The following is a 23252-nucleotide window of genomic DNA, read 5'->3' on the forward strand; positions in this document are numbered from 1 at the left end:
CATGTAACCAGCCCTCTTTTCTTGTTGGTCTCAGCTGCAACGAATATTTCACCAAATTTTTTGCATTCTAATAAACATTGATCACTCTTAATATGTGTTTCTTGTAGGCAAAGTACTCCAGTGTTAACTTTTTTGAGTTGGGTAAATATTTTCTCTCTTTTTGGGGTGAGTTCAGTCTGTTCACCTTGACTGACAAGATTCTAACCTGGCTGCTTACAATCTGCTTTACTATCATTTTTATATTTCGTCTTTTGACTTCCTCTCTCTCTCACTGATGGTGGTTTTGACCCATCTCTGTCTGCTCCCATTTCATCTGCAGTTTCTTCCGTCTCCAACAGTGTTGTGATCTGCGTCCATGGGTCTTCAGGAATTGCGTTAAAAATTGAATTAATCCTATATCTTTGGCTTTTGAATACAAAGAGGAGCCCATCTGGAATCAACCACCTATAGGTGACAGAATTTGATTTCAGCAGTTCAGCAATATGATAATAATACTTTCTTCTTTCCCTCACTCTCCAGGGTATCTCTCTTAAGGTTCTTATCTCGTGTTCTTTAATAAAGATATTCTTGTCTCTCGTCAATTTTAAGACTGTATCCCTCCTTCTCCTAATGAATTTCACGTGGACTTCTCTCGGGAGACCCATCTTCTTCCCATAAGCTGCACTTACTCTGTAGACCTGGTTAATCTCTTTCTCCATTTCTTCAGGTTCTATCTCCATCAACTCCGCCAAAGATTCACTTACTGTCTTAATTAGGTCTTCTCCTTTGTCTTCAGGGAAGTTCTGTAGCCTGATCACATAAGCTGCTTTCTCCATGTTGATTCTAATAAGGGAATCTTTTAATTGCTTTTGTCTGGATCCCACCTTCTCTAGTTTCCTCTCTGTTTTTTCTATTTTATCATCCAATATTTTTGTCGTTTCCACCCGTTTACCTAATTCTTGCTTATTTTCTTTCAGTGGATTCCGGGTGCCATCTGTTCCTTCCTGCCCCAGCACGCCAAGGGCCCCTCCACAGCTGCCCGGGGACTGCAGAGCCCGACGGGCAGGGGCTGAGGGAAAGTTGAGCCCGCCTCCCATCGCTGCTCAGGAGCTGGGCTTGCTCCCCCCTTGGAGGCCTTTTCAAGCACATTGCAGAGCTGAATTTCACACTGCGAGAAGGAATTCTGAACCCAACGCTGGCTGCAAGCGCCCTGCCAATAAGCCGTGGGGGCTTCCCCCACAAGGACTGGCTCTCTGGCCCTTTTCCAGCGCAAAGGTGCGTCTGTCCACCTGCTGCCCCGACTCCTGGCCAAGAGCAGTCAAGCCTCCCTCCCCTCGACAGAGCAGGAGCTCTGAGCCTCTAAATGCTCCCGGGAGGGCATGGAGCAAGCAGCTGGCCCGGGAGGGCCCATGCAGAGCCCAGTTGGCTACACCAGCCAGTGCCAGGCTTCCTCCTCCGCCAAGAAAGGGCTGTGGCCTGGGCAGCACCCTCACCTCCTGCGATGCCCGAGAGGACAGAAGCGATGCCTGAGGAGGCTGGAGCCCCCCGCAGGCCTTCGATGGTGCGCTTCGACTGGGTGTTGAGCCGCTGCTTCAGCTCCATCTTCTCCGACTCCAGCTGGTCAATGTCGGCTTGGAGAGCATCCATGGTTTCCTCAAACTCCCTGCAGGGGGGGCACAGAGAGAATGAGAGAAAGAGCACCCCCCCCACACACACACAGACAGCTCCTGTGCTGGGGGAAGAGCTTCTCTGGCCACGCCTGGCCTTCCTCGGTTCCATCCTGCTCTGCGTGGAAAAGACCCCGGAACCTTCCTGGGCTAAGCTGATCAAGTCTACCTCCCTCCTCATGAGACCAGCCAATCAAAGAGCTAGAAGCACCAAGCAGATGTCCAAGCCCAGCCCTCTTCCATCTGTGCTCTCTCTCTCTCTCTCTCTCTCAAGGGGATGCTGCAGGACTGTGCACCATACTATTCCTGGTGACAGGCTAAGCATCAGGTAGAGCAGTTGTTCCTCAGTGGAACAGGCTTCCTCCTCGGAAGGTGGGGGGCTCTCCTTCCTCGGAGGTTTCTAAACAGAGGCTAGATGGCCATCTGACAGCAATGAGGATCCTGTGAATTTAGAGGGAGGGGTTTGTGAGTTTAGAGCGGTTCCTCAGTGGACGAGGCTTCCTCCTCGGGAGGTGGTGGGCTCTCCTTCCTTGGAGGTTTTTAAACAGAGGCTAGATGGCCCTCTGACAGCAATGAGGATCCTGTGAATTTAGGGGGAGGGGTTTGTGAGTTTCCTGCTTTGTGCAGGGGTTGGACTAGATGGCCCCGGAGGTCCCTTCCAACTCTAGGATCCTATAAGGAAGAATTTCCTGACTGTTAGAGCGGTTCCTCAGTGGAACAGGCTTCCTCCTGGGGAGGTGGTGGGCTCTCCTTCCTTGGAGGTTTTTAAACAGAGGCTAGATGGCCATCTGACAGCAGTGAATATCCTTGGGACTCTTTAGCTTGGAGAAATGTCGACTGCGGGGTGACATGATAGAGGTTTACAAGATAATGCATGGAATGGAGAAAGTAGAGAAAGAAGTACTTTTCTCCCTTTCTCACAATACAAGAACTCGTGGGCATTCGATGAAATTGCTGAGCAGACAGGTTAAAACGGATAAAAGGAAGTACTTCTTCACCCAAAGGGTGATTAACATGTGGAATTCACTGCCACAGGAGGTGGTGGCGGCCACAAGTATAGCCACCTTCAAGAGGGGTTTAGATAAAAATATGGAGCACAGGTCCATCAGTGGCTATTAGCCACAGTGTATGTGTGTATATAACATTTTTTGCCACTGTGTGACACAGAGTGTTGGACTTGATGGGCCGTTGGCCTGATCCAACATGGCTTCTCTTATGTTCTTATGTTCTTACCCTGTGAATTTAGGGGGAGGGGTTTGTGAATTTTCTGCATTGTGCAGGGGTTGGACTAGATGGCCCCGGAGGTCCCTTCCAACTCTAGGATCCTATAAGGAAGAATTTCCTGACTGTTAGAGCGGTTCCTCAGTGGAACAGGCTTCCTCCTGGGGAGGTGGTGGGCTCTCCTTCCTCGGAGGTTTCTAAACAGAGGCTAGATGGCTGTCTGGCAGCCATGGTGATTCTGTGAATGAGCCAGATCATGAGGAGGAATGCAGGAAGGCTTGCATCAGTGGTTAGTTCTCGTGGCCCTTTCTGACATGCCCAGCAAAATGCTGTTTGCCACTTTGGGGGGTCAGGCAGCAGATTTTCTCCAGGCCAGGATGGCAAGAGATTCTGAAGATTTTTTGTCATCTTCTGGGGATGGCACAGGGGTCAATGGGTGTGGGGGGTGGGGAAGCATTTACGAAGTTCCTAAATTGCGCAGTGAGCTGGACTAGGTCAGGGTGGCCAAGCTGCAGCTTGGGAGCCCCCCGTGGCTCTCAAAGCTCCGACAGCCATCTTGGAAAAGGCATTTCTCTCTTTAAATCACTTCCCCAAGCCAAGCCAGTCAGCAGCTTGGAGAATGCATTTAAAGTTGCTTTCTTTCCACCTCCCCCTCCTATTTGCCTGCCCGCCTTCTGGCTTTCAAACATCTAGTGTTCATGTCTTGTGGCTCTCAGACATCTGACATTTATTCTATGTGGCTCAAGTTTGGCCATCGCAGGACTAGATGATCCTGGCGGTCCCTTCCAGCTCTATGATCATCAGCCCTGGCAAGGCCTGGCAGCACAGATGTGCCAGATGTGTCCCAAGGCACCCCAGGAGGAGCCCCCCCCCACTCACTTCTCTTTCTTCTTCAGCAGGGCCTGGGTTTCGTTCAGCCGGGCTTGGATCTTCTCTACCCGGTCATCGGCGTCCTTGGAGGCGCTGTCCAGCTTCTTTTCCAGAAGACTCAGCCGCACATTGGCCTCGCTCAGCTCCTCGCCCTGAGGAACACCAAGGCTGGCGCAGAAGCCTCGGGGAGAACCAGAGCCCACCCTCCAGGGCCACCTGGAAACAGGGCCTATTGCCCACGCACCCACCACTGGCCTTCCGGGGCAGCTTCTTTCCCAGGACAGGCCCAGTGCAGGGGTGGGGGCAGCTCACCTTGATTTTGAGGGACTTCTTCAGCTCCTTGATGACGGTCTCTCGGTCCTCCAGCCGCAGCCCCAGCCCTTCCGCGTCTGTGATCTCCGCCCGCAAGGCAGCTGCTCGGAGCTCCACCGGGGGAGGCGGCTGCAAGAGGGTGGGAGATGAAGCCCCTTCAGGAGAGCCCAGAGAGCACGAGGGGGGAGGAGGGGAGCCTGGCCCGCTGCCCTCACCTTGCTCTGGGGCCTGTCGGCATCGTATTCACCCTCCTGCATGGCGGTGGCCATCTTGTTCATGGTGGCGATGAGGATGCTGCATGACTGGCGCAGGCACTCGTGGGGGTTGATGCCCTGCACACCGTAGATCTGGGGGGGAGAAGGCCGCAGGTCTGGCAGGTGGCCCCAGCCCCCTAGCTGCCCCCCTCCCTCCACTTGCAACCCCAGCCAGAGCCACCTGCAGGCCACAAGGCATCCCACCAGAGAGCCTGGCTCCTGTGCCGTGGAGAGTTCCATGGGGCAAGGGAGGAGCTGGCAGCAAAGTTCCCCTCCTTGGAGTTGCTGGGTGGCCCCTCCCAGGCCAGAGGAACGCAGCCACGGAGAGCAGGGAGGCTCATGCTGCCCAATTCCTGGCTTGCCCCATCTCTCTCTCCGCAGCCCCCTGAGCTGCAGGGGAGTGAGGGGGGGGGGGACCTGGAGGCTCCGACCTGCTCGCTGGCCTTGAAAGCCAAGTCCTCCAGCTTCAGGGCCTGGAGGCCCTCGTTCTCCGTCAGGGGTGCGATCAGCTGAGCCCCGGCAGCAGCCACCTCCTGCAGCACGGCCACCACCCACGTCAGGTGCTTGCGGCAGTCCAGCAGTGTGTCCGAGACCTGGGAGGGAGCGCCACGAAGAGGGCTCAGGGTGCAGTGGGGCACACGCCAGGTGCCTGCTGAGCCACAGCCTACAGCCAGGGCCGTGCACAGGACCAGGCCACTCACCTGCTGGCCAAAGCCCAGGGCTGCAGGAATGCCAGGGGCATCGGTGCCGGGCATGCGGCGCCTGATCTTCTTGCAGAACTGGCGGATGTCACTGCAGGAGGTCTCCAGGTCTCTCAGGAGGATGGCCCAGTCAGAGGCCTCTTGCCCGGCCTGTGAGGGGGGAGGGGGAAGGGGCCAGTCTCAGGGAGGGAGGGAGGGAGGGAGAGAGGCAGGCAAGCGCTCCTTGCCTCAGCTGCCCGCCCCGCCCCACCGCCTGCCCCAGGCCTACCTGCAGGAAGGATCGCAGCCGCCCCACCTCCACGCTCATGCAGTCCAAGGCACTCTGGTTGAACTGTGGAGAAGCAGCACAGGCACCCCTCAGCTTGGCACAGAGAGGCTCTCCAGGGGCCGAGGGGAATCCCCGTGAAGCAGCCCTGCTAAGCACCTGGGCCCCGATGGCCTCTCTCCCTCCTGGCCAAAGGAGACCCAGACCCAGTGGGACCGAGGAGCTGACGGGGCCCAGGAAGGGGCTGGGTGGGGCGGCTCCTCACCTTAATGTGGTCTGCCAGCTGCATGGTGCAGTCCTCAGGCTGGTCAGCCAGGTGGATGCTGTACAGATGCTGGAAGGGAGAAGAGGCACAGCTGGATGGCCCCACACTGAGCCCCTGGGACCGTGGCAGCCTGTGCCTTCAGGACCCTTGTCCCCCACCCCCACCCGGGCTGCCTCACCTGGTAGTACTTGATGGCTTTGGTCAGGGGCTCCACGTTGACCGTCTCGTCCAGCTGGTCCTTGTGCAGAAGCTCGATGAGGAAGTCCAGCGAGCGCTCGTGCACACTCATCTCTGGGTAGAGCATCCCCACTTTCTTGTAGACCTCCACGCTGCACTTGTTCAGGGCCCTGGGGGTGGGAAGTGGAGTCAGCGCCCCTCCTCAGGCCCCGCCGGGGACCCACTCCCCGAAGGACTTACTGCTCGTATTTGTGCAGCGTGGCTTGCAGCAGGAGAAGGGAGTACACCAGGCCGGCGGCAAAACTCAGCTGCTCCCCTGGCGCCCCCCGGAGGCCAGCACGCTCGGCGCAGCTCTCGTTCAGCTCAAACTTCTCCTGGGCCTGCTTGCTGATCAGCTCCGCCTGTGCCAGGGAGGGAGGGAGGGAGGGTCAGAGTTCACGTTCTCCCCTCCCCCCCACAAGAACCCAGCCCCCTGGCTCCAGTGGACAAGGCAATGGGAAGGGAGCAGGCCGGGCTCCTGGCCTGTGTGGCTCAGCATGGCTCCCTCCGCCTCCCAGCAGCTTCCCCAACCCCTGCAGGTGGAGGGCTCAGAGCCTCTGCTTGGCATGCAGAAGGCCGCAGGTTCAGTCCCCGGCAGCATCTCCAGTGGAAAGGGCCAGGGGGGAGGTGAGGCCACCCTGGAGAGCAGCTGCCAGCCTGAGCAGACAATGCTGGTCTCGATGGTCTGACTCAGGAGAAGGTGTTCCAACCAGAGGCTCTCTCTGTGTGTTAAAGGGCTGTTCACACCCCCAGCAAGAGCACAGGGAGAAACCGCCCCAAGCCTGGAGGAGAACCAGAAGGCAATGCCAGGAAGGGGGTGGACTGGAGCCCTGCTGAGCCTGACTCCAGCCGGGGCACCTCTGCCCTGCAGCAGCCTCCCACCTTGCAGATGAGCCTGGGGATGAGCAGGAGCACCAACACGCAGTCATGGTCCCCGCCGTGCCGCAAGAAGCTGTCTGGCATGAACGAGGTCAGCAGGGAGACGTGCCGGTTGGCCTGATGCACCTCCATCTGCCGGAGCTCCATCTCAATGGCCTGCACAGAAGGCACGGGGTCAGAGGGGGCAGAAAGCCTCCCCTCCCCCCACAGCCACTGAGTGCCCCACAGACACACTTCCTGCAAGCTGGCAGGACTCTTGTCAGAACACGGATCGCACCCCTGAACCCCCCCCCCCCGTCTTTTATGCAGTTGAATGGCAGGGGTATGCTCCGTGTTCTCCAGCCAAGTCAGCTGTCCACACAACAGCAAGCAGCCCCAGCCCCAAAAGCACCAAGATCCAGGCTGCTTTACACCAAAACTGCTGAAATCATGTGATTCAAGGGCCAGTTCTGAGCTAAGTGTCACTTTGTTGGGCTGGGCCGGCGTAATGCGAAGTAAGAGAGATATAAACTTTATAAAGGGGATTTCAGATGTCAAATAGCAATAGCAGCCTTGACTGGATTAGGCGCGATACGCAGAGGGGCAGCAGGCATGGAGATACAAGCGCTGCTCGTGAGACAGGAAGACGAGGTCTCCATTCCATCCGAGAGGGTTCAGTCCAGGAGGTTGCAAAGAATAAACGACAAAAGTCCGACATCAGAAATCCCAGCATTCAGCTGCTGGCTTAAGAGCAGCAGTGCTCGCCCAAAGAGATGAGAAAGCCAGGCTGCCAAACTGCAACTGATAACAATGCTCAAGACAAGGCGTCCTCCCGGACTGAACTGACAGCTCCTTTTCCTGGCCTGTCCTGTCCTAAAATCACTCCACTCTCCAAGACATAAGGACCGAGCCAAGCGTTCTAATTCCTAGTCAGGGTCCTTTTATAAGAAAATGAAAATCTAGATAGGAACAGAGAAATCCAATTTAAAAAAAACACACACACACAAGTTTTCATAATAAGCTAAAATAAGTTCCTCAGTATAAATGCTGCTTGTCGAACAATCCATCGAAAGAGGAGGAGGATTTCTACCCTGCCCTTCATTGGAGCAGCTTCCAATCACCTTCCCTACTCCCTGTGAGGTAGGTGGGGCTGAGGGAGCGCTGAGACACTGTGACTGGCCCAAGGTCACCCAGAAGCTTCACAGGGAGGAAGAGTGGGAAAGAAAACCCAGCTCTCCAGATTGGAATCCACTGCCGCTCGTCACCACAACACAATGCTGGCTCTCGCCCAAGCCTGCTGGAGCCCTGCTACGACCACTCAGCACCACTACCCAGGAACCTTGCATCTCTCCACTTTTCAGCAGAGTGAGCTGCCTGGAATAACATCAGTTTGAGGCTCTGCTGTCCAAAAGCAGAGACTCCTGCAGCACACCGTCATTGTGGTGTCCGTTTCCCTGTGCCAAAGGCCAGGCGGCTGCATGGCTGTGTCAGTGAGGAGGGGGGGGGGGGCTCTGACTCACAAGCTCTGGACGCTACAAATGGGTGAGCTGAGGCGACAAGGAGCCTCGAGGCTTTTCCAAGCTCCTGGGCCTCCTATAAACCTTCTTAAACACATCTCATTCCACAAGGAACCACTGAAAAAGGGTTTTTCTTTACTTTTCTGCTATTTGTGTGTGTGTGTGTGTGCACATGCACATGCACTTGGAAGTCATGTCGATCTACTGGGGGCCTGGAGGATATTCAAAGAGGTGGCTGGCCAGACCCTGCCCCTGTCCTCCCGGCTGGGCATTCCCAGGAGGTCTCCCATCCAAGTCCTTGCCAGAGGGCCCTGCTGAGCTTCCCAGACCTGAGAAGATCACTGGGCTTGCAGCTGGGCTGTCCTCCAGGGCAGTCAGGGCTGAAGGAGGCTTTCCAGTTGCAGGCTCTGGGGAACAAGCAGGCCCTCCCATCACCCTGGGTGCCCAGAGCCCCACCCCCAGAGCTGGCCCAAGAGGGAGGGGTCGCCCACCTTGGCATGGGCCTTTGTCTCGGCAAACTTGATCTTGAAGTCAAACATCTCCGGGGGAGGCTGCTGCTGCCTCTCCACAGAAGCCTCTTGCTGGTTCATGAGCTCTCGGTTCACGTCCTGCAGCAAGAGAAGGGGAAGCATCAGGTGTGCGGAGACAGGAGCACCTGGCTCAAGGGGGGGGCAGGGGAGGAGGGTACCACGGAAGGGAGGCAGAAGAGAGGGAGGGAAGGAGAACAGGAAGAACTGCCCCTCTTAGTAGCAGCCTCTTCCCTCCATGCCCAGAGTCCTCCCAGATGGGTGGGACCACTTGAAAGGAGGGTCTACAGAACACAGCAGGGGTCCCTGCAAACACCACAGGAATGTCAGTCCTACAACAGGGACTGGGGGGCGGGCTACTCTGGAGGCAAGTGTTCTAGAGTGAATAACACCTGGAATTCACTGTCACTGGAGGTGGTGGCAGCTAAAAGCACAGATAGCTTAAAGAAGGGACTGGATAATCATATGGGGCAGAGGTCCATCAGTGGCTCTTAGCCATAGCGTATTGTTGGAACTCTCTGTCTGGGGCAGTGATGCTCTGTATTCTGGGTGCTTGGAGGGGGGGGGTACAGTGGGAGGGCTTTTAGTGTCCTGGCCCCACTGATGGACCTCCTGATGCCGCCTGGTTTTTTGACCACTGTGTGACACAGTGTTGGACTGGATGGGCCACTGGCTTGATCCAACATGGCTTCTCTAATGTTCTTATGTCTGGGGCAGTGATGCTCTGTATTCTTGATGCTTGGGGTGGGGGGGGGGACAGTAGGACGGTTTCTAGTGTCCTGGTCCCACTGGTGGACCTCCTGATGGCACTTGGGTTTTTTGGCCCCTGTGTGACACAGAGTGTTGGACTGGATGGGCCATTGACCTGATCCAACATGGCTTCTCTTACGTTCTTATGTGACACAGAGTGTTCGACTGGGTGGGCCACTGGCCTGATCCAACAGGGCTTCTCTTATGTTCTTATGTGACACAGAGTGTTGGACTGGATGGGCCATTGGCCTGATCCAACAGGCCTCTCTTATGTGACACAGAGTGTTGGACTGGATGGGCCGCTGGCCTGATCCAACAGGGCTTCTCTTATGTTCTTATGAGAGGGAGGCAACTGCCTGTGTGCTGGAGGAGGAGGAAGAGGAGATGGAAAAGAAGGAGAAGAAGAAAAAGAAGAGGAGGAATACCCTGCCTTTCACTACCCAAAGGAGTCTCAGAGTGGCTTACAATCTCTTTTCCCTTCCTGTTCCCTGTGAGGTAGGTGGGGCCGAGAGAGCTCTAACAGAAACTGCTCTTGAGAGTAACAGCTCTGAAAGAACTTGTGACTGACTCAAAGTCACATCAGCAGATGCATGTGGCAGGGTTAGGTGGTTCTCCCAGGTAAGAATCTGAGCACTTAACCTTCACACCAAACTGTGGCAGGACAGGGTTTCCTCTGGGCCAAAAGGGTCAATATTTTGCAGCAAGAAAAGCTCAATTTTGCACCAGTGTCCTCACTGGACATTTCATTTCATGAGTCACGGAGAGAGGGCCAAGTTGCATCCTGCTTGCTGTCTGGATGGTGTGGGCTGAGTCTGCCAAAGGCAAAAAGCCTGCCGTGGCCTGCAGCAGAGTCAGGTCCAACCCCAGCCTAGCCCGGCAGGAGACAGGTGGGCAAAGCCGCAGTACCTGCAAGTGGGCAGTCAGCTCTCGGTACTTCTTGATGGTCTGCTGGTAGTCAGCCACCGTCTCCTGCGCTGCCTCAACCCGCTTCTCTGCCTCACGCACACGAGCCGTCGCCATGTCCAGCTGCTCCCGCAGCTCCAGCTCGGTCTCCCGGGCGTTCTCCTGCAGCTCATCGTTCATCTCATTCATGGCTTCCTGGAAAGGGGGGGCGGGAAGCAACCGTCAGACACTTGGCTACTCTGGAGGGCAGGCAAAGAGAAGCTGCGGGTCAAGTTCCCTGTTTATAGTAAGCTTTTGCGGCAATAATTTTGGCTTTATGGCTTAGGCCTGCCTTAGGTCTCTGGTAAGGAATGTCAGGTGATTCCCACAGTGAGACAGCTGGAGCCTTCAAGGCCACTCGCTTCTCTTCCCCTCTTTCACTCCCTTTTTCCCCAAAGCCATTTATCAACATTTAGTTCTTAGGCATATTATTGTAACCTGTGACCTTTGATACTTTCAAATTCCCCGCGTTGTTCTATATCTTGTGTGCCGCGTTTTGCCTGCTCACTCTGTCACGTTCCAGGTCTTCCAATAAGGAGACTCTTTGTTGAAAGCAGGTGACTTGTTTGTTGAAGCCTGGTGCTGCTGGACAGTTCAGTGAGGAAACGGAGCAGGCAAAGCAGGGCACACAAGATATAGAACAACGCGGGGAATTTGAAATAATACAATAATATGCCTAAGAACTATATGTTGATAAATGGCTGTGGGGAAAAGGGGAGTGAAAGAGGGGAAGAGAAGCGAGTGGCCTTGAAGGCTCCAGCTGTCACACTGTGGGAATCACCTGACATTCCTTACCAGAGACATAAGACAGGCCTAAGCCATGAAGCCAAAATTACTGCCGCAAAAGCTTACTATAAACAGGGAACTTGACACTGCGACCCTCAGAACATTCCCAGGCAACTGTGAGGGGGGGAGGGGCTACACACGAAGCCACCCCCTTCCATATAGCTCCCAGCCAGGCTAAGACAGCCCCCCACCCCACCCCACCCCCTGTGGCAAGCAGGGCCATGAAGGGACAGCCAGGCCAAGAGCTCTGCCAGCCCACCAGGCAACTCTCACCAGGTCTCCAACCGTCTCGCGAAGCTCCCGGACTTTTTCTTCCAAGTCCAGGTTCCTCTCTGTCAGCGTCTCCACCATCTCTTCGGCCCCCAAAGCGGCATCCACCTGGGGGAAAGGAAGACTGGCTGAACTCAGGCCATGGAGCGCTTTGTAGGCTGCACCGAGTCCAGGCCCAAGCAGGGCACCTGCTGTTTCCTCCTGGGCAAGGAGAGGCCCACAGAGGAGGCGAACTTGCCTGCTCCTTGAGCTCGTCGATGACCCTCTCCCCCTGCTTCAGCTCGGCCTGCAGCTTCTCCTTCTGCTGCCGGAGGGATTCCAGCTCCAGGTTCTTCTTCTCCATGTGCTTCTGAAGCTTCACGTGCTCCTGCTTCTCTGAGGCAGACAAATCCCGCATCCTGCCCCAGAAAAAGTGCTCAGAGCTGCCCCCTTGTGAACTCCGCCCCCCCCCCCCCCCCGTCCAGCAGAAGCCACGCCAGCCCTGCCCCCCATGGCTGGGGGCAGAGAGGGAAGCAAAGCGGGCAGGGCTTCCCTACCTCACCAGGGCCTCCTTCAGCCGGGCATTCTGCTCCTCCAGCTGCTTGACGTGGTAACTGGAAGCAGCACCGTCCGAGCCTGGCGGCACAGAATGGCTCTTCAGGATGAACAAGGCAGCCTACTCACAAGCCGCGCTACGTGCGAAGAGGACTGACCATCCTGCCCTCACCTCTCTTTTTGCTCCAGGCCCCCCCCCCCTCATTTGAAGGCCCCTACAGAATCGGGGCCACTGAGACCAAAACAGACACTGGAGACCCCTGGAGAAGCCCCGCAGGCTCCAAAGCAGTTTGGCTCAATTCTGACCTCCTTGGTGACCTCTCATTTATTTGTTACTCTGCTTGTTTATTATTTCTGTCCCAGTATAAAGAGCAAATGCTGTGCTAGCTCCAAGACAGTGAGTGCATCACGCAGTATAATCATCAACGCTTATTATAATTTTATCAACTCTCACAAAAACATCCCCATAATATACACAAAACATTTAGGATATGATGTCATATTCATTCCAGCCTTGGTGTTGCTTCTCGCTTCATTTTGATTCTTCATCAGTGGACAATATTCTTGTGCGCTTAAAGTACATATCAGACTTCCATAATCATGCCTGGCCTACATTTACAAACTGGACTGTCAAAGCCTGAACCGGCAGAGCTGTGGATGGAGACATCAGTCTAATTATGCCACATCTAAACTAGTGTGCCTTGTACTCCCATGTAATTTGAGGTGGGGAATACCATCAGACCACTTAGGACAAGGGTGAGTGAACACAAGTCTGAATCAGAAACAAAACAGAAGATCCGCTGTGAGTCAATCCTTTTATCCAGTTTAATCATTCACCAGACGATCTACCCTTCTTTGTAATCTTTAAGGAGAAGAGTCTTCCTTACAATAAGGTGCGGAGGCTGTTCTGAGGAGATTCAGAGTCTGATATCAAACGGTTCCAACCAAAATTTGGATTTTTCTAGCTTTCTGTAATATTGAATTATAGAATCATAGAGTTGGAAGGGACCTCTAAGGTCATCTAGTCCAACCCCTGCACAATGCAGGAAACTCACAAACACTCCCCCTCAATTCACAGGATCTTCACTGCTGTCAGATGGCCATCTAGCCTCTGTTTCAAAACCTCCAAGGAAGGAGAACCCACCACCTCCTGAGGAGGAAGCCTGTTCCACTGAGGAATCGCTCTAACGGACAGGAAGTTCTTCCTAATGTTGAGCCGGAAATTCTTTTGATTTAATTTCAACCCATTGGTTCTGGTCCTACCTTCTGGGGCCACAGAAAACAATTCCACACCATCCTCTATATGACAGCCCTTCAAGTACTTGAAGATGGTGATCGTATCACCTCTCAGCCGCCTCCTCTCCAGGCTAAACAGGCCCAGCTCCTTCAACCTTTCCTCATAGGACTTGGTCTCCAGACCCCTCACCATCTTCATCGCCCTCTCTGGACCCGTTCCAGCTTGTCTATATCCTTCTTAAAATGTGGTGTCCAAAACTGAACACAAGACTCCAGGTGAGGACTTACCGAGTGAAGTGATACCATCGCATCACGTGATCTGGACACTATACTTCTGTTGATACAGCCCAAAATTGCATTTGCCTTTTTAGCCACCACATCACACTGTTGACTCATGTCCAGTGTATGATCCACTAAGACCCCTAGATCCTTTTTGCACACACTACTGCTAAGACAAGTCTCCCCCATTCTATAACCATGAATTGGATTTTTCCTACCTAAATGCAGAACTTTACATTTCTCCCTGTTAAAATTCATTTTATTGATTTTAGCCCAGTTTTCCAGCCTGTCAAGGTCATCCTGGATCCTGTTTCTGTCTTCTTCTGCGTTTGCAATGCCTCCCAATTTAGTATCATCTGCAAATTTAATAAGCATTCCCTCTATTCCTTCATCTAAATCATTGATAAAGATGTTGAACAAAACAGGTCCCAGGACAGATCCTTGAGCACTCCACTTGTCACTCCTCTCCAAGAGGATGAGGAACCATTCACATTGTATGATGCAATGAAATTGTTTCCTGCAATAATTATTTTAAAGTTTATACATAGAATCATAGAGTTGGAAGGGACCTCCAGGATCATCTAGCCCAACCCCTGCACAATGCAGGAAACTCACAAATACCTCCCCCTAAATTCACAGGATCTTCATTGCTGTCAGATGGCCATCTAGCCTCTGTTTAAAAACCTCCAAGAAAGGAGAGCCCACCACCTCCCAAGGAGGAAGCCTGTTCCACTGAGGAACCGTTGTAACAGTCAGGAAGTTCTTCCTAATGTTGAGCCAGAAACTCTTTTGATTTAATTTCAACCCACTGGCTCTGGTCCTACCTTCCGGGGCCACAGAAAACAATTCCAAACCATCCTCTATATGACAGCCCTTCAAGTACTTGAAGATGGTGATCATATCACCTCTCAGTCCTCTCCAGGCTAAACATCCCCAGCTCCTTCAACCTTTCTTCATAACACTCCAGACCCCTCACCATCTTCGTCGCCCTCCTCTGGACCCGTTCCAGCTTGTCTATATCCTTCTTAAAATGTCGTGCCCAAAACATGTAAGCATACTATTTTAAATGGCACCATCTACAGAACTTGGTCCCTTCAGTGCTCTGTAAAACAGAGAACTAGGAATGTCTATGTGTCTTATTTCAGACTGTTTTGAGGTATGATTGATAAGAGGGCTTTCACTCTAAAACGGAAGGCTTGCTAGCCAGCCAAAGAGTGGGAAAGGTATTTGCCCTCTACATGAAGCTCTAGTTCAGTTCTGGGTGCGATTCCTTTGAATACCCGTCTTAATATTTGATATAATGATATGTATAATTAGCAGCGCACAACTTATTTTTGTTTCACTGCTTTGCCGGTTCTGACTTTGACAGTCCAGTTTCTAAACGCAGTCCAGGCGTGATTTTGGAGGTCTGATATGCACTTTCTGCATGCGAGAATATTGTCCGCTGACGAAGTATCAGCAAAACCAGAAGCGACACCAGGACAGGAGTGAACATGACGTCGTGTTCTGGATGTTTTGTATGTATTCTGGGGGTGTTTGTGTGAGAGTCTGCAAAATTATAGTAAGCGCTGAAGGTTATACAGTGTGATGCCCTGTCTTTGAGCGAGCACAGCGTTTTCTCCTTATACTGGGGTTTCAAGTGCTGTGCTGCTCTCACCCTGGAAGAGAAAGCCACCAGCTTTTGCTAGCCAGAGAGCCGGACTCCCTTCGGCTTCTCCCCCTTGGCCAGGAGGGAAGGAGGTGCGCTTAGTCCAAGTGGAGGGAGGGGCAGCCCCCCAGCTCCTCTCTGCCCCCACCCCCTTTGTCCAGCCCACAGAGCCAGAGGAGGCGTCAGCCGAGGAGTGGACACATGGCCGCTCCCAGGTCTTTCTCCCACCCCCTCCTGGGCACGCTCTGAAGGTCAGGCCCCCACGAGAGCTGGGGCACTGAACCTGCCCCCGGCAACCAGGAGGAGCATCACGCACAGCGCAGCCGAGTGTCCTTCCAGGCTCACCCTTCTCCTCGATCTCGTGCTTGAGGATCTCCAGGTCCATGGTGAGGAACTCCACCTTCTCCTTCAGGGAGTCCACCTCTTGCTGCAGGGACTCTGCCCGCTCCTCCGCCATCTCCTTGTCCAGAGTGGCCATCTCGATGGCGTCGGCCGTGTCGGCCATCTCCTCCATGTAGCGCTCCTTGGCCTCCAGGGCCTCTTTGGCTTCCTTCGGGGGAAGGAGGTGCCGCCTTTGCTCAGCGGAGGGGTGACTGGCCGGGCAGCCCCCCTCCCCCCTCACCTGGCCCTTTCTTCCCAGTAAGCACCAACCCCAACGGAGCCAGGAGCTCAGGCTAGCAGGGCAGGAGGGGCACGGGGGAAGGTGGTCTCTCGTCCACGGACTGCAGTGCAGGCAACAGCAACTGCTTTGCCAGAGGCCCTTTACTGGAAGCACACCCCCCCCCCCCAGCCACCCCCCCAGCCCCACCGCACCTTCTTGGCCTCCTTCAGGCGCTTCTGCAGCTCGGCCTGCTGCTCCTGCATCTTGCTCTTCCATTCCTGGACCTGCTCCAGCTGGATCTTGTATTTCTCCAGCTCCTTCAGCTTGGCCTTGTCTTCGTTCCGCTTCATCTTCAGGGTCTCCAGCTTCTCCTCCAGGTCCCGCACTTGAGCGCGCAAGTTCTCCTCCTCCTGCGGGCCGAAGGACACGGCAGCCATCACGGCCAGCAGGCGCCAGACCCCCCGGCAGCAGCACGTGGGTGTCGCCAGGAGCCCCCCCCCAGCGGCCCTGAGCAGTTCTGGCCCCAACTGAACAGCTGCATGTGGTCCCAGGAGAACAGCCAGAGAAAGCTGGCCACCTCCCCACACCCACCCAGGCGAGGGGCCCCTTTACCTTAGTGGGCGAGAGGACTGCTGGAGGTGCCACCGGCGAGGTCAGAGGGGGGGTGGGGACAATGGGGGCCGCCAGGGGTGTCTGCGCAGGCGTGCTGGGCTCGCTGCTGCTCATCTCGCCAGTGGAGGCGGAGGCCGAGCCTGAGAGCCCTGCTGTGCCACTGGACGCAGCGGAACTGCCAGTGCGGGTGGGCTGGAAGCAAGCAGTTGGGGAGAGAAAGGGTCAGAAGAACTTCAGCCAGGCTGGGCCTAGAGGGAGCCTTTGGATGCCCCTGGCCTTTGGCAGCACACTCGAGGTGTGGGCCTCTCACCTCTCCATGGAGTCTGGCACAACAGCTCAGCTCGGCTCACCCCACCCTTGTGAACTGGTGCCATGGGGAACAAGGCAGCCAGTGAGAGGGGCTCAGCCTGGCTTCATCCTCGCAACTGGGGCTGCTGCAACTGAACCAGGGACAACCAAGGCCTATCCCTGGAAAACTCCTCCCGTCTTGCTGCAAGGGAGCCTGGGGACATTTTCCTCTCCATCAGCTCTGCAGCTGTGGCCTTTCTCTGCCTGGGGGCACACGGTGGCCTCCTCCAAGGGGTGGGAAGCCTGAGGAGCAAGCAGCCCTTCCAAGGCTGCCTCCAGAGACTCCCATTTGCACCCCAGCCAGCTTTGCATTTGGCCAAATGGCTCTTCTGGCAGCCGACTGGGGAGATCTGCTCATGCCAAGGCCCCCTCCTGGAAAACTCAGCAGGAGGGCGATGAACCAGGCGGACGAGAATGCCATAGCAAGCCACCGTGCCTGCAGGAGTAACACCTGAGAGTTATGCAAGCATTCCAGTGTAAATCCATCTCTTTTTGTGCAAAAATCCAGAGTCGTTTAGACTGAGCAGAAAATGGTCAGCATTATTTTTCTAAAAAGGGACCAGCCAGCCTAGCCTCGGTCCCAGATTAGATGGCAAAAAGGGTCCTGGAAGACAGACCTCGGGGTCAAGAGGAAGGAAGCCTGCTGAGGGAAGATGTGCAAAGGAAGGAACAGCCTCTCAGGCCATTGGGAGTTCTTTGAGAAAAAGAACAAGCCTGTAGCCAACAGCACCTCAGCAGATGGCAGATTCTCAGACCTCCAAAAGGCTTTTGACAGAGTACAAAGGTCAAGGTAACCCCCCTCCTGCACAAGCGCTAGTTGCTTCCGACTCTGGGGTGACGTCGCTTTCACAACATCTTCATCGCAGGCTTTTGACGGGGCGGTTTGCTACTGCGCCTCACCAAAAACGTATGAATAAACTTAGCAGTCAGGTCCTTTGATGAATTAAAACCGGTTCAACAGCAGTCAGCAGAAATAAACGTCCGGTTCTCCCAATGGTGGGAAGGAGGCAGCAGGGTCCCACAAGCTCTGTGCTCCGTAACTTAAACCAGGGGTGGCCAAGGGTAGCTCTCTGGATGCTTTTTGCCTACAACTCCCATCAGCCCCAGCCATTGGCCATGCCGGCTGGGGCTGATGGGAATTGTAGGCAAAAAACATCTGGAGAGCTACAGTTGGCCACCCCTGATTTAGACCACTGGGTGTATGTGTGTGTACAAAGCATGAACAGATCAGAAAAAGTGAAACTCTCTGGCCCCTGCTTGCAGAGCGAGGAGTCACCCAACAAAAGTGACTGGCTGAAGGTTCAGAAGAGACAAGGAAGTTCTCCTCAACCAACACGGCGGGCAGCAGCCACAAGTGACACAGAAGACTTCCAGGAGCTGGAGAGTTGCCTCCCCCCCCCCCCCCCCCCCCCGTCTCCAGTGAGCTGCCACCACTGAGCCCTTCACATACAAACTGCGAAAGCCTGGGCAGCCAGCAGCTGAAGAGACGGAGCTCTGCATTGCCTGTGACTCCCATACTGGCCACGAGGCCTGCATTTTGCAAAGCTCCACAGAGGGCCCTCCACGCACGCCCCTTGGGCAGCTCAGGGTCTGAGAGAGGAAACAGGCTTCTGAATCACTCACCAGATCCAAACTGACATTTAAAACCTGAAGTGATTGTCGGACACAACTTCCCCCGTTCCGTTCTTGTCCGTCAAGCGCCAAGAGAGCCACATCTCTGTGCCCACAGCAGGCCGAGCCTAGGGTGCCCTCAAGCCACCCACCAGGGAGCTCCACCCGTTTCCTGCCAGGAATCTTGCCGCAGACAAGCAGTCAGGCCCTTTCCAGAAGGAAGCTGCCCCTGGCGCCCCGCCCCGCCCCACCCCCCGAGATCCCTGCTCGGAATCTCCAGCTCCTTCTCCCTCCAATTTTCTTGCATTTCTGGCTACAGCCTGTGGAGGCTGATGGGAAGGCCAGGAGTGCGAGTTAGAAGGACTCCTGGTGGATTCTGGTGCCACACAGACCAGGGCTGTCCTGGGGGGGGGGGGCTAGTGGCAGGAGTCTCGTCTCCCTTCTGCAGACAGAACAGGCAGGGCAAGGGGAAGCAGGTGGTCACAGAGGGCAGCACAGCAAGTCACAGGGAGCTGCGGCCCTTTTCTGTTGGTGGAAGGAGCAGAGAAGGTTTGCAAGGCGAGTGTGTCTTGCTCCAGCATCAGGAGCTTATCCAGCCTCGTGGCTCAGCCCGGCCTCTCTCCCTCAGCCTCCTTCCCCAGAAACAGCCAAGAGGTGCAGAGCGAGTGGGAGAGGGCAAAGGGCATCCGGCATTCCCAAGAGCCATCCGGCCTGCACCTGTTCTCACCTTGGGCCGCCGGGCAGTGGTCTGCAGGGCAGCCAGCGAGCGAAGGCAGCAGAGGAAGAGAGACAGTCACACAGGGGGAGACAGGAGCAGAGAGAGACAGACAGCCGCAGCAGCAGAGGAAGACCCAGAAAGGGAGAAACAAGACAGACGGGTTGTTAGTGGACAGGCCGTCAGCGCCACACACTTGCCAAGGTTGATGCATGCAACTCCCCACCCGCCACCCCCCCAGCTGCATCTCAGTCCCCTGGGGCCCCGCTTGGCCGCATGCGTTTCTTCTGAAGGAGGGGGCAGCTCTCTGCACCATCCTGTGCAACACTCTCAGATGTGGGGGGGGGGGCTGACTTGTGGGAGCCTCCCGCGTCGGGTTTTTCAAGGCAAGAGACGCTCAGAGGGGGCTTGCTGCTGCCTGGCTCTGCGTCACAACCCTGCACCTTCTTGGGGGTCCCCCATCCCAGCACTCCCTGATGAGGGCTCATGGTCTTGTCTGGGCCATCCGGGCCAAGCCACATCCCCAAATACCCCCCCCCCAAAGGGCCACAGACACGCCCCCGTCCTCCCCCACCCCCACCCTGCAGGGCAGAGTCTGGAAGGCCTCTCTGACCTACAAGGGAAACGAGTGGGGGTGACTTCACCACCCCCCACCCCCTGCCGGAAGCAGCCTCTTAAGGCGTCCGTCTCCGAAGGCAAGGGCCACCCACCGGGTCACAGGAGCCCACTGCCCAAACTCCCCCTCCTTGCTTCTAGCTGCTTGCTCATCTTGCCCCCCCACCCCAAAACCCCTCAGCAAGAACAGTGGGCCATAAAGAAAGGCTTATGCTATCAAATTTCTATGCTGCTCCCTCTCCCTTGAATAGGGCTCAAGGTGAAAGGAAATCTGACTTCCCCTGGGACCAGCGGGGCAATCTGATGCCCCCCCCCATACACACACTCAGGCCAGGCTGTACGACTAACACAGCTGCAATGCTTGGGGGGGCGCTGTTCAAGACTTGCTCCCAGCTGAGGCAAAGCCAGGGGACTGGGAGGTCTTGCCCCCCTCCCACTGGGGACATCATCTAGCAAGTGCCACCAAAGCCCCCCCCCCAAACCCCCGGGCTGCATCAGGCAAGCAGCCAGCCAGGGCCACGGGACAGAGGCTGCTTTGGGGTGGGGCAGGGAATTCGACAAGGGATTAACGGGGGGGGGGGGGAACAACTCCACAGAGGACAGGGCAGGCTGATGAGGGGATCATTTCCAGGCCCTCTCTGTGGTGCCGAGTGCAAACCCTCCCAGGCACAGGCTGGTGAGGAACATCGCCAGCAGCAACAGGCAGCAAGGTTCCCTGCGGCCCCAGCCTCCTCTTGCAGCGCAGGTGCAACTGGGCCTAGGGACCAGACGGGTCTCCTGAACGGGATGTGCGCTGCAGGCAGGCCAAGAGCAGAAGCTGGGAGAGAAACTGCTGCCCTCAGAAGGCCTCCTGCTGCTGTGCCTTCATTCCTCCCACTTCCTCTGTTCCTCCCACTTTTCTCAGCCCCAGAAAGCAGCCCTGCTCTGACCCCCCCCCCCCCCCCCGCAGCCAGCACAGCTTTGCTCCTGGCCAAGGGGGCAGCCTCCGGAGGGGGACAAAGGCGCCACTGTCAGAGAAGGTGGCCTCCAAGTGGCCCTCTTCTTCAGAGTCAGCAGTGGCAGTGCCCAGAGCGTGCCTGGCTAAAGCAGTGGGAAGGGGGGACTGCCAAGCAGCTGAGCAGTGCCCCTCGCTGACTCTGGCAGCATGCCTGGGCAGCCGCACCTATCCCCATGGCTCAGGAAGCAACAACCCTGCCATTCCAGAGGCCGCCTGAGGACCCAGAAGCAGCACCTTTATTCACAGAAACTGGGGGAGGGAGAACATTTCCTGCAGGGGCTTCTGACAGCCCCAAGGCCAACAGTGCAGCTGCTGTAACAGAGCCAGACCCTGCTGGGTTTTTTATAGCTGAGTGCAGAGCTTGCTTGCAGAAGTCCCTGGGGAAAGATGATGCTGTAGGAAGCATCCCAGAAGAGCACCCCCAAGACCGAGAGGCTAGTGGAGCCCTGGCTCCTGTCCCAGACATCCATCCGCCCAGCCGGAGGGAACAGGCAGCGAGAGCACAGGACGCCCAGCCCAGCCCGGAAGGGAGGCAGCTCCCGGCAGGCTTCCTGCCAGGCAGGAGAGGCAGAGAGGGAAGCTGGAGGGCGGCTGCAGGTGGGCAAGCCCTCCCCTCCTCTCAGGAAGCCTCTGGGAAAGAGGCCAGGCAGCTCCAGGGTCAGCTGCATGTGGGGACCTCAGGGGCTCCCAGTGTATGTGTGGGGGGGGGGAGGGGGGCTTTCATTTGCAAAGAGGAAAAAGGCACCGAAAATGCAGCCTGCTGCCACCTCCTGCTCTCCTCTGCCCTAGCCCCTCCCTCTCCAGTCTTGTTGGGAGGCCAGAGGCCACGGATTCCAGCAATGATGCCTGGGGGACCCTCCGCTCCTGCTGGGGAGGGGGCTGTCCCTCGCTCTCCTTTCTAGGCAACCTCTGTCCGAAGGAAAGCCACCTGCCATGACTGAGAGCCTCTGCTGGGAAAGCTCTATTTAGTTCATTTACTTTTTACTTATTTAATTTATATCCCACCCTTTCCAGAAAATGGGCTCAGGGTGGATATTGTAGCCTTGACATCCATAGGCAATCTGGGGGGGGGGGGGCACAGAGAGGACTGGAACCCCCCCCCCCCCCCCCAAGCATCAGCCATCAGGTCTCAAAAGCCAATATGCTGAGAGGTGTTGGAGGGAAGCCACGTTTTGGTGGCTGTGGGGCCCACAAAATGCTGGGAATTCCTCCCCCCCCCCACAAAGGCGTCAATGGGATGGGTGCCTTTCGCTCAGCAAACAACTCAGAGACTGCCTGAAGCCCAAACAGGCTCCCTTCTGCCCCCCCCCCCCCGCCCCCGGAGCTGAGCTCCATCAGAGGAAGCTTCAGCTGCAGGGTGGCCAGGACTGCCTGGAGTGGGGCAGGGAGAGCATGACCCCCGTGACCGCCCCCCTCCCCAGGCGGCCATCTTTGGGCCCCCTGCCTGGCTCCTGCAGCTGCACCCCTTGGTGGCAGGGAGCCTGTCTGTGCCAACCAGTTATAAGGCCCTGGCTGGCACTCCTGCATGGCTGTGCTGAGGGGCATTTCCAGCAAGAGAAATGCAGCCATTAATCTGGGCAGAGGGGGTGGCTTTTGCCCTGAAGGCCTCGCAGCAGAGGCTGCAAGCCCAGGTTTTCTTCCTCCCAGCTGGTGCAATCCCAAAGTCTCCTGGGGGGGAGGGGGAGGCATCAGATGTCCTAGTCCAGACTGGCCGGTTGGTCCAGCTGCCATCCACACAATCCAGGCCCCAGAAGGGAACTTGGTCCCAGCCCCCCCCCCCCCCCGGCAGATGGATCTTGCTCCCCCCCCCCCACTACCTTTGCAGCATCTAAGGAGTATCCACTGCTGCCTGAGGGGCGCTTCCAAGCTGCCCTGCGCTCCACCCCAACTTCCTCGTGCTTCCCATTAACTGACCTGTGCCCAGCGGCACCCTTGGTGGGGCTGATGCGAAGCTAGGGAGGGAGGGAGGGAGGGGGCACAAAAGCCTCCAGACCCCTGCGCCAGCCAGCCCGCCCGCCCTCTTTGCCTGGCCCACCGGAGGGGAGCTCTCTGGGCACTCCTGGGCTTCTGCCCCCCCGCCTGACGTGTGTGGCCTGGCCCGGCCTCTGCCCTGCCCTTCTGGTGGGGCACGCAAAGCACCCCGTGAGCGGGGAAGGCCCCGCAGACCTGCCGCTGCAACAGGAGACTCGCCTGCCCGACGCCCCCCGCCCCGCGGCAGCACAGGGGAGCAGGGCGGGCGGGCCCCCAGTGCGGGGAGGGGGGCTCCTGCTCCCTCCCCCCCCCTCGCCCCCGTACCTTGCGCGGCGCCGCGGCCTGCTTCATGGTTGCACCAGAGGCAGAGGCAGAGAGAGCGAGAGCGAGAGAGACAGGCAAGGAGACAGAGAGGAGGTTAGCCGCCACAATGCAGCCGCGCGCGCGCTCGCTCGCTGCCCGGGAAGAGCCCTCTTGGCTGCAAATGGCCCGCCCGCCTCCTCCTCCGGGCCCGGCGGCTCAGTTAGCGGGACGCTGGCGCCGGACTCCCCGGCCGCCCATCCTTCTGCCGCCCGCCGCAGGCCTCCAACCCCCGGGGCCCCGCCCGCCCATGACGTCACCGCCCGCCCGCCCTTCCCGCTCCCTGGTCCAGGCGCCGCCGCCTTCTCTGCTGCCCAGGGACCCC

The 23252-nt window shown here is 56.7% G+C and overlaps 1 protein-coding gene across 1 annotated transcript in view; it reads right to left on the minus strand.

Annotated features, from left to right (window-relative positions):
- DCTN1 (dynactin subunit 1) overlaps window positions 1-23252 on the minus strand; it is a 158581-nt gene that overhangs the window by 103120 nt on the left and 32209 nt on the right. The window contains exons 5-23 of the mRNA XM_060247228.1: window positions 16311-16502; window positions 15911-16108; window positions 15443-15647; window positions 11937-12015; window positions 11639-11798; window positions 11404-11508; window positions 10309-10500; window positions 8617-8733; window positions 6633-6785; window positions 5952-6112; window positions 5713-5881; window positions 5535-5603; window positions 5273-5335; window positions 5005-5154; window positions 4735-4896; window positions 4265-4396; window positions 4050-4178; window positions 3747-3889; window positions 1473-1642 (exon numbers count right to left, since the gene is read on the minus strand). Of these exons, the coding sequence (XP_060103211.1) occupies window positions 1473-1642; window positions 3747-3889; window positions 4050-4178; window positions 4265-4396; window positions 4735-4896; window positions 5005-5154; window positions 5273-5335; window positions 5535-5603; window positions 5713-5881; window positions 5952-6112; window positions 6633-6785; window positions 8617-8733; window positions 10309-10500; window positions 11404-11508; window positions 11639-11798; window positions 11937-12015; window positions 15443-15647; window positions 15911-16108; window positions 16311-16502 (2749 nt within the window). The remainder of the gene's footprint in view (window positions 1-1472; window positions 1643-3746; window positions 3890-4049; window positions 4179-4264; window positions 4397-4734; window positions 4897-5004; window positions 5155-5272; window positions 5336-5534; window positions 5604-5712; window positions 5882-5951; window positions 6113-6632; window positions 6786-8616; window positions 8734-10308; window positions 10501-11403; window positions 11509-11638; window positions 11799-11936; window positions 12016-15442; window positions 15648-15910; window positions 16109-16310; window positions 16503-23252) is intronic.

Source organism: Heteronotia binoei, chromosome 9 (genome assembly GCF_032191835.1).
Source record: "Heteronotia binoei isolate CCM8104 ecotype False Entrance Well chromosome 9, APGP_CSIRO_Hbin_v1, whole genome shotgun sequence".
NCBI classification, from domain to species: Eukaryota; Metazoa; Chordata; class Lepidosauria; order Squamata; family Gekkonidae; genus Heteronotia; species Heteronotia binoei.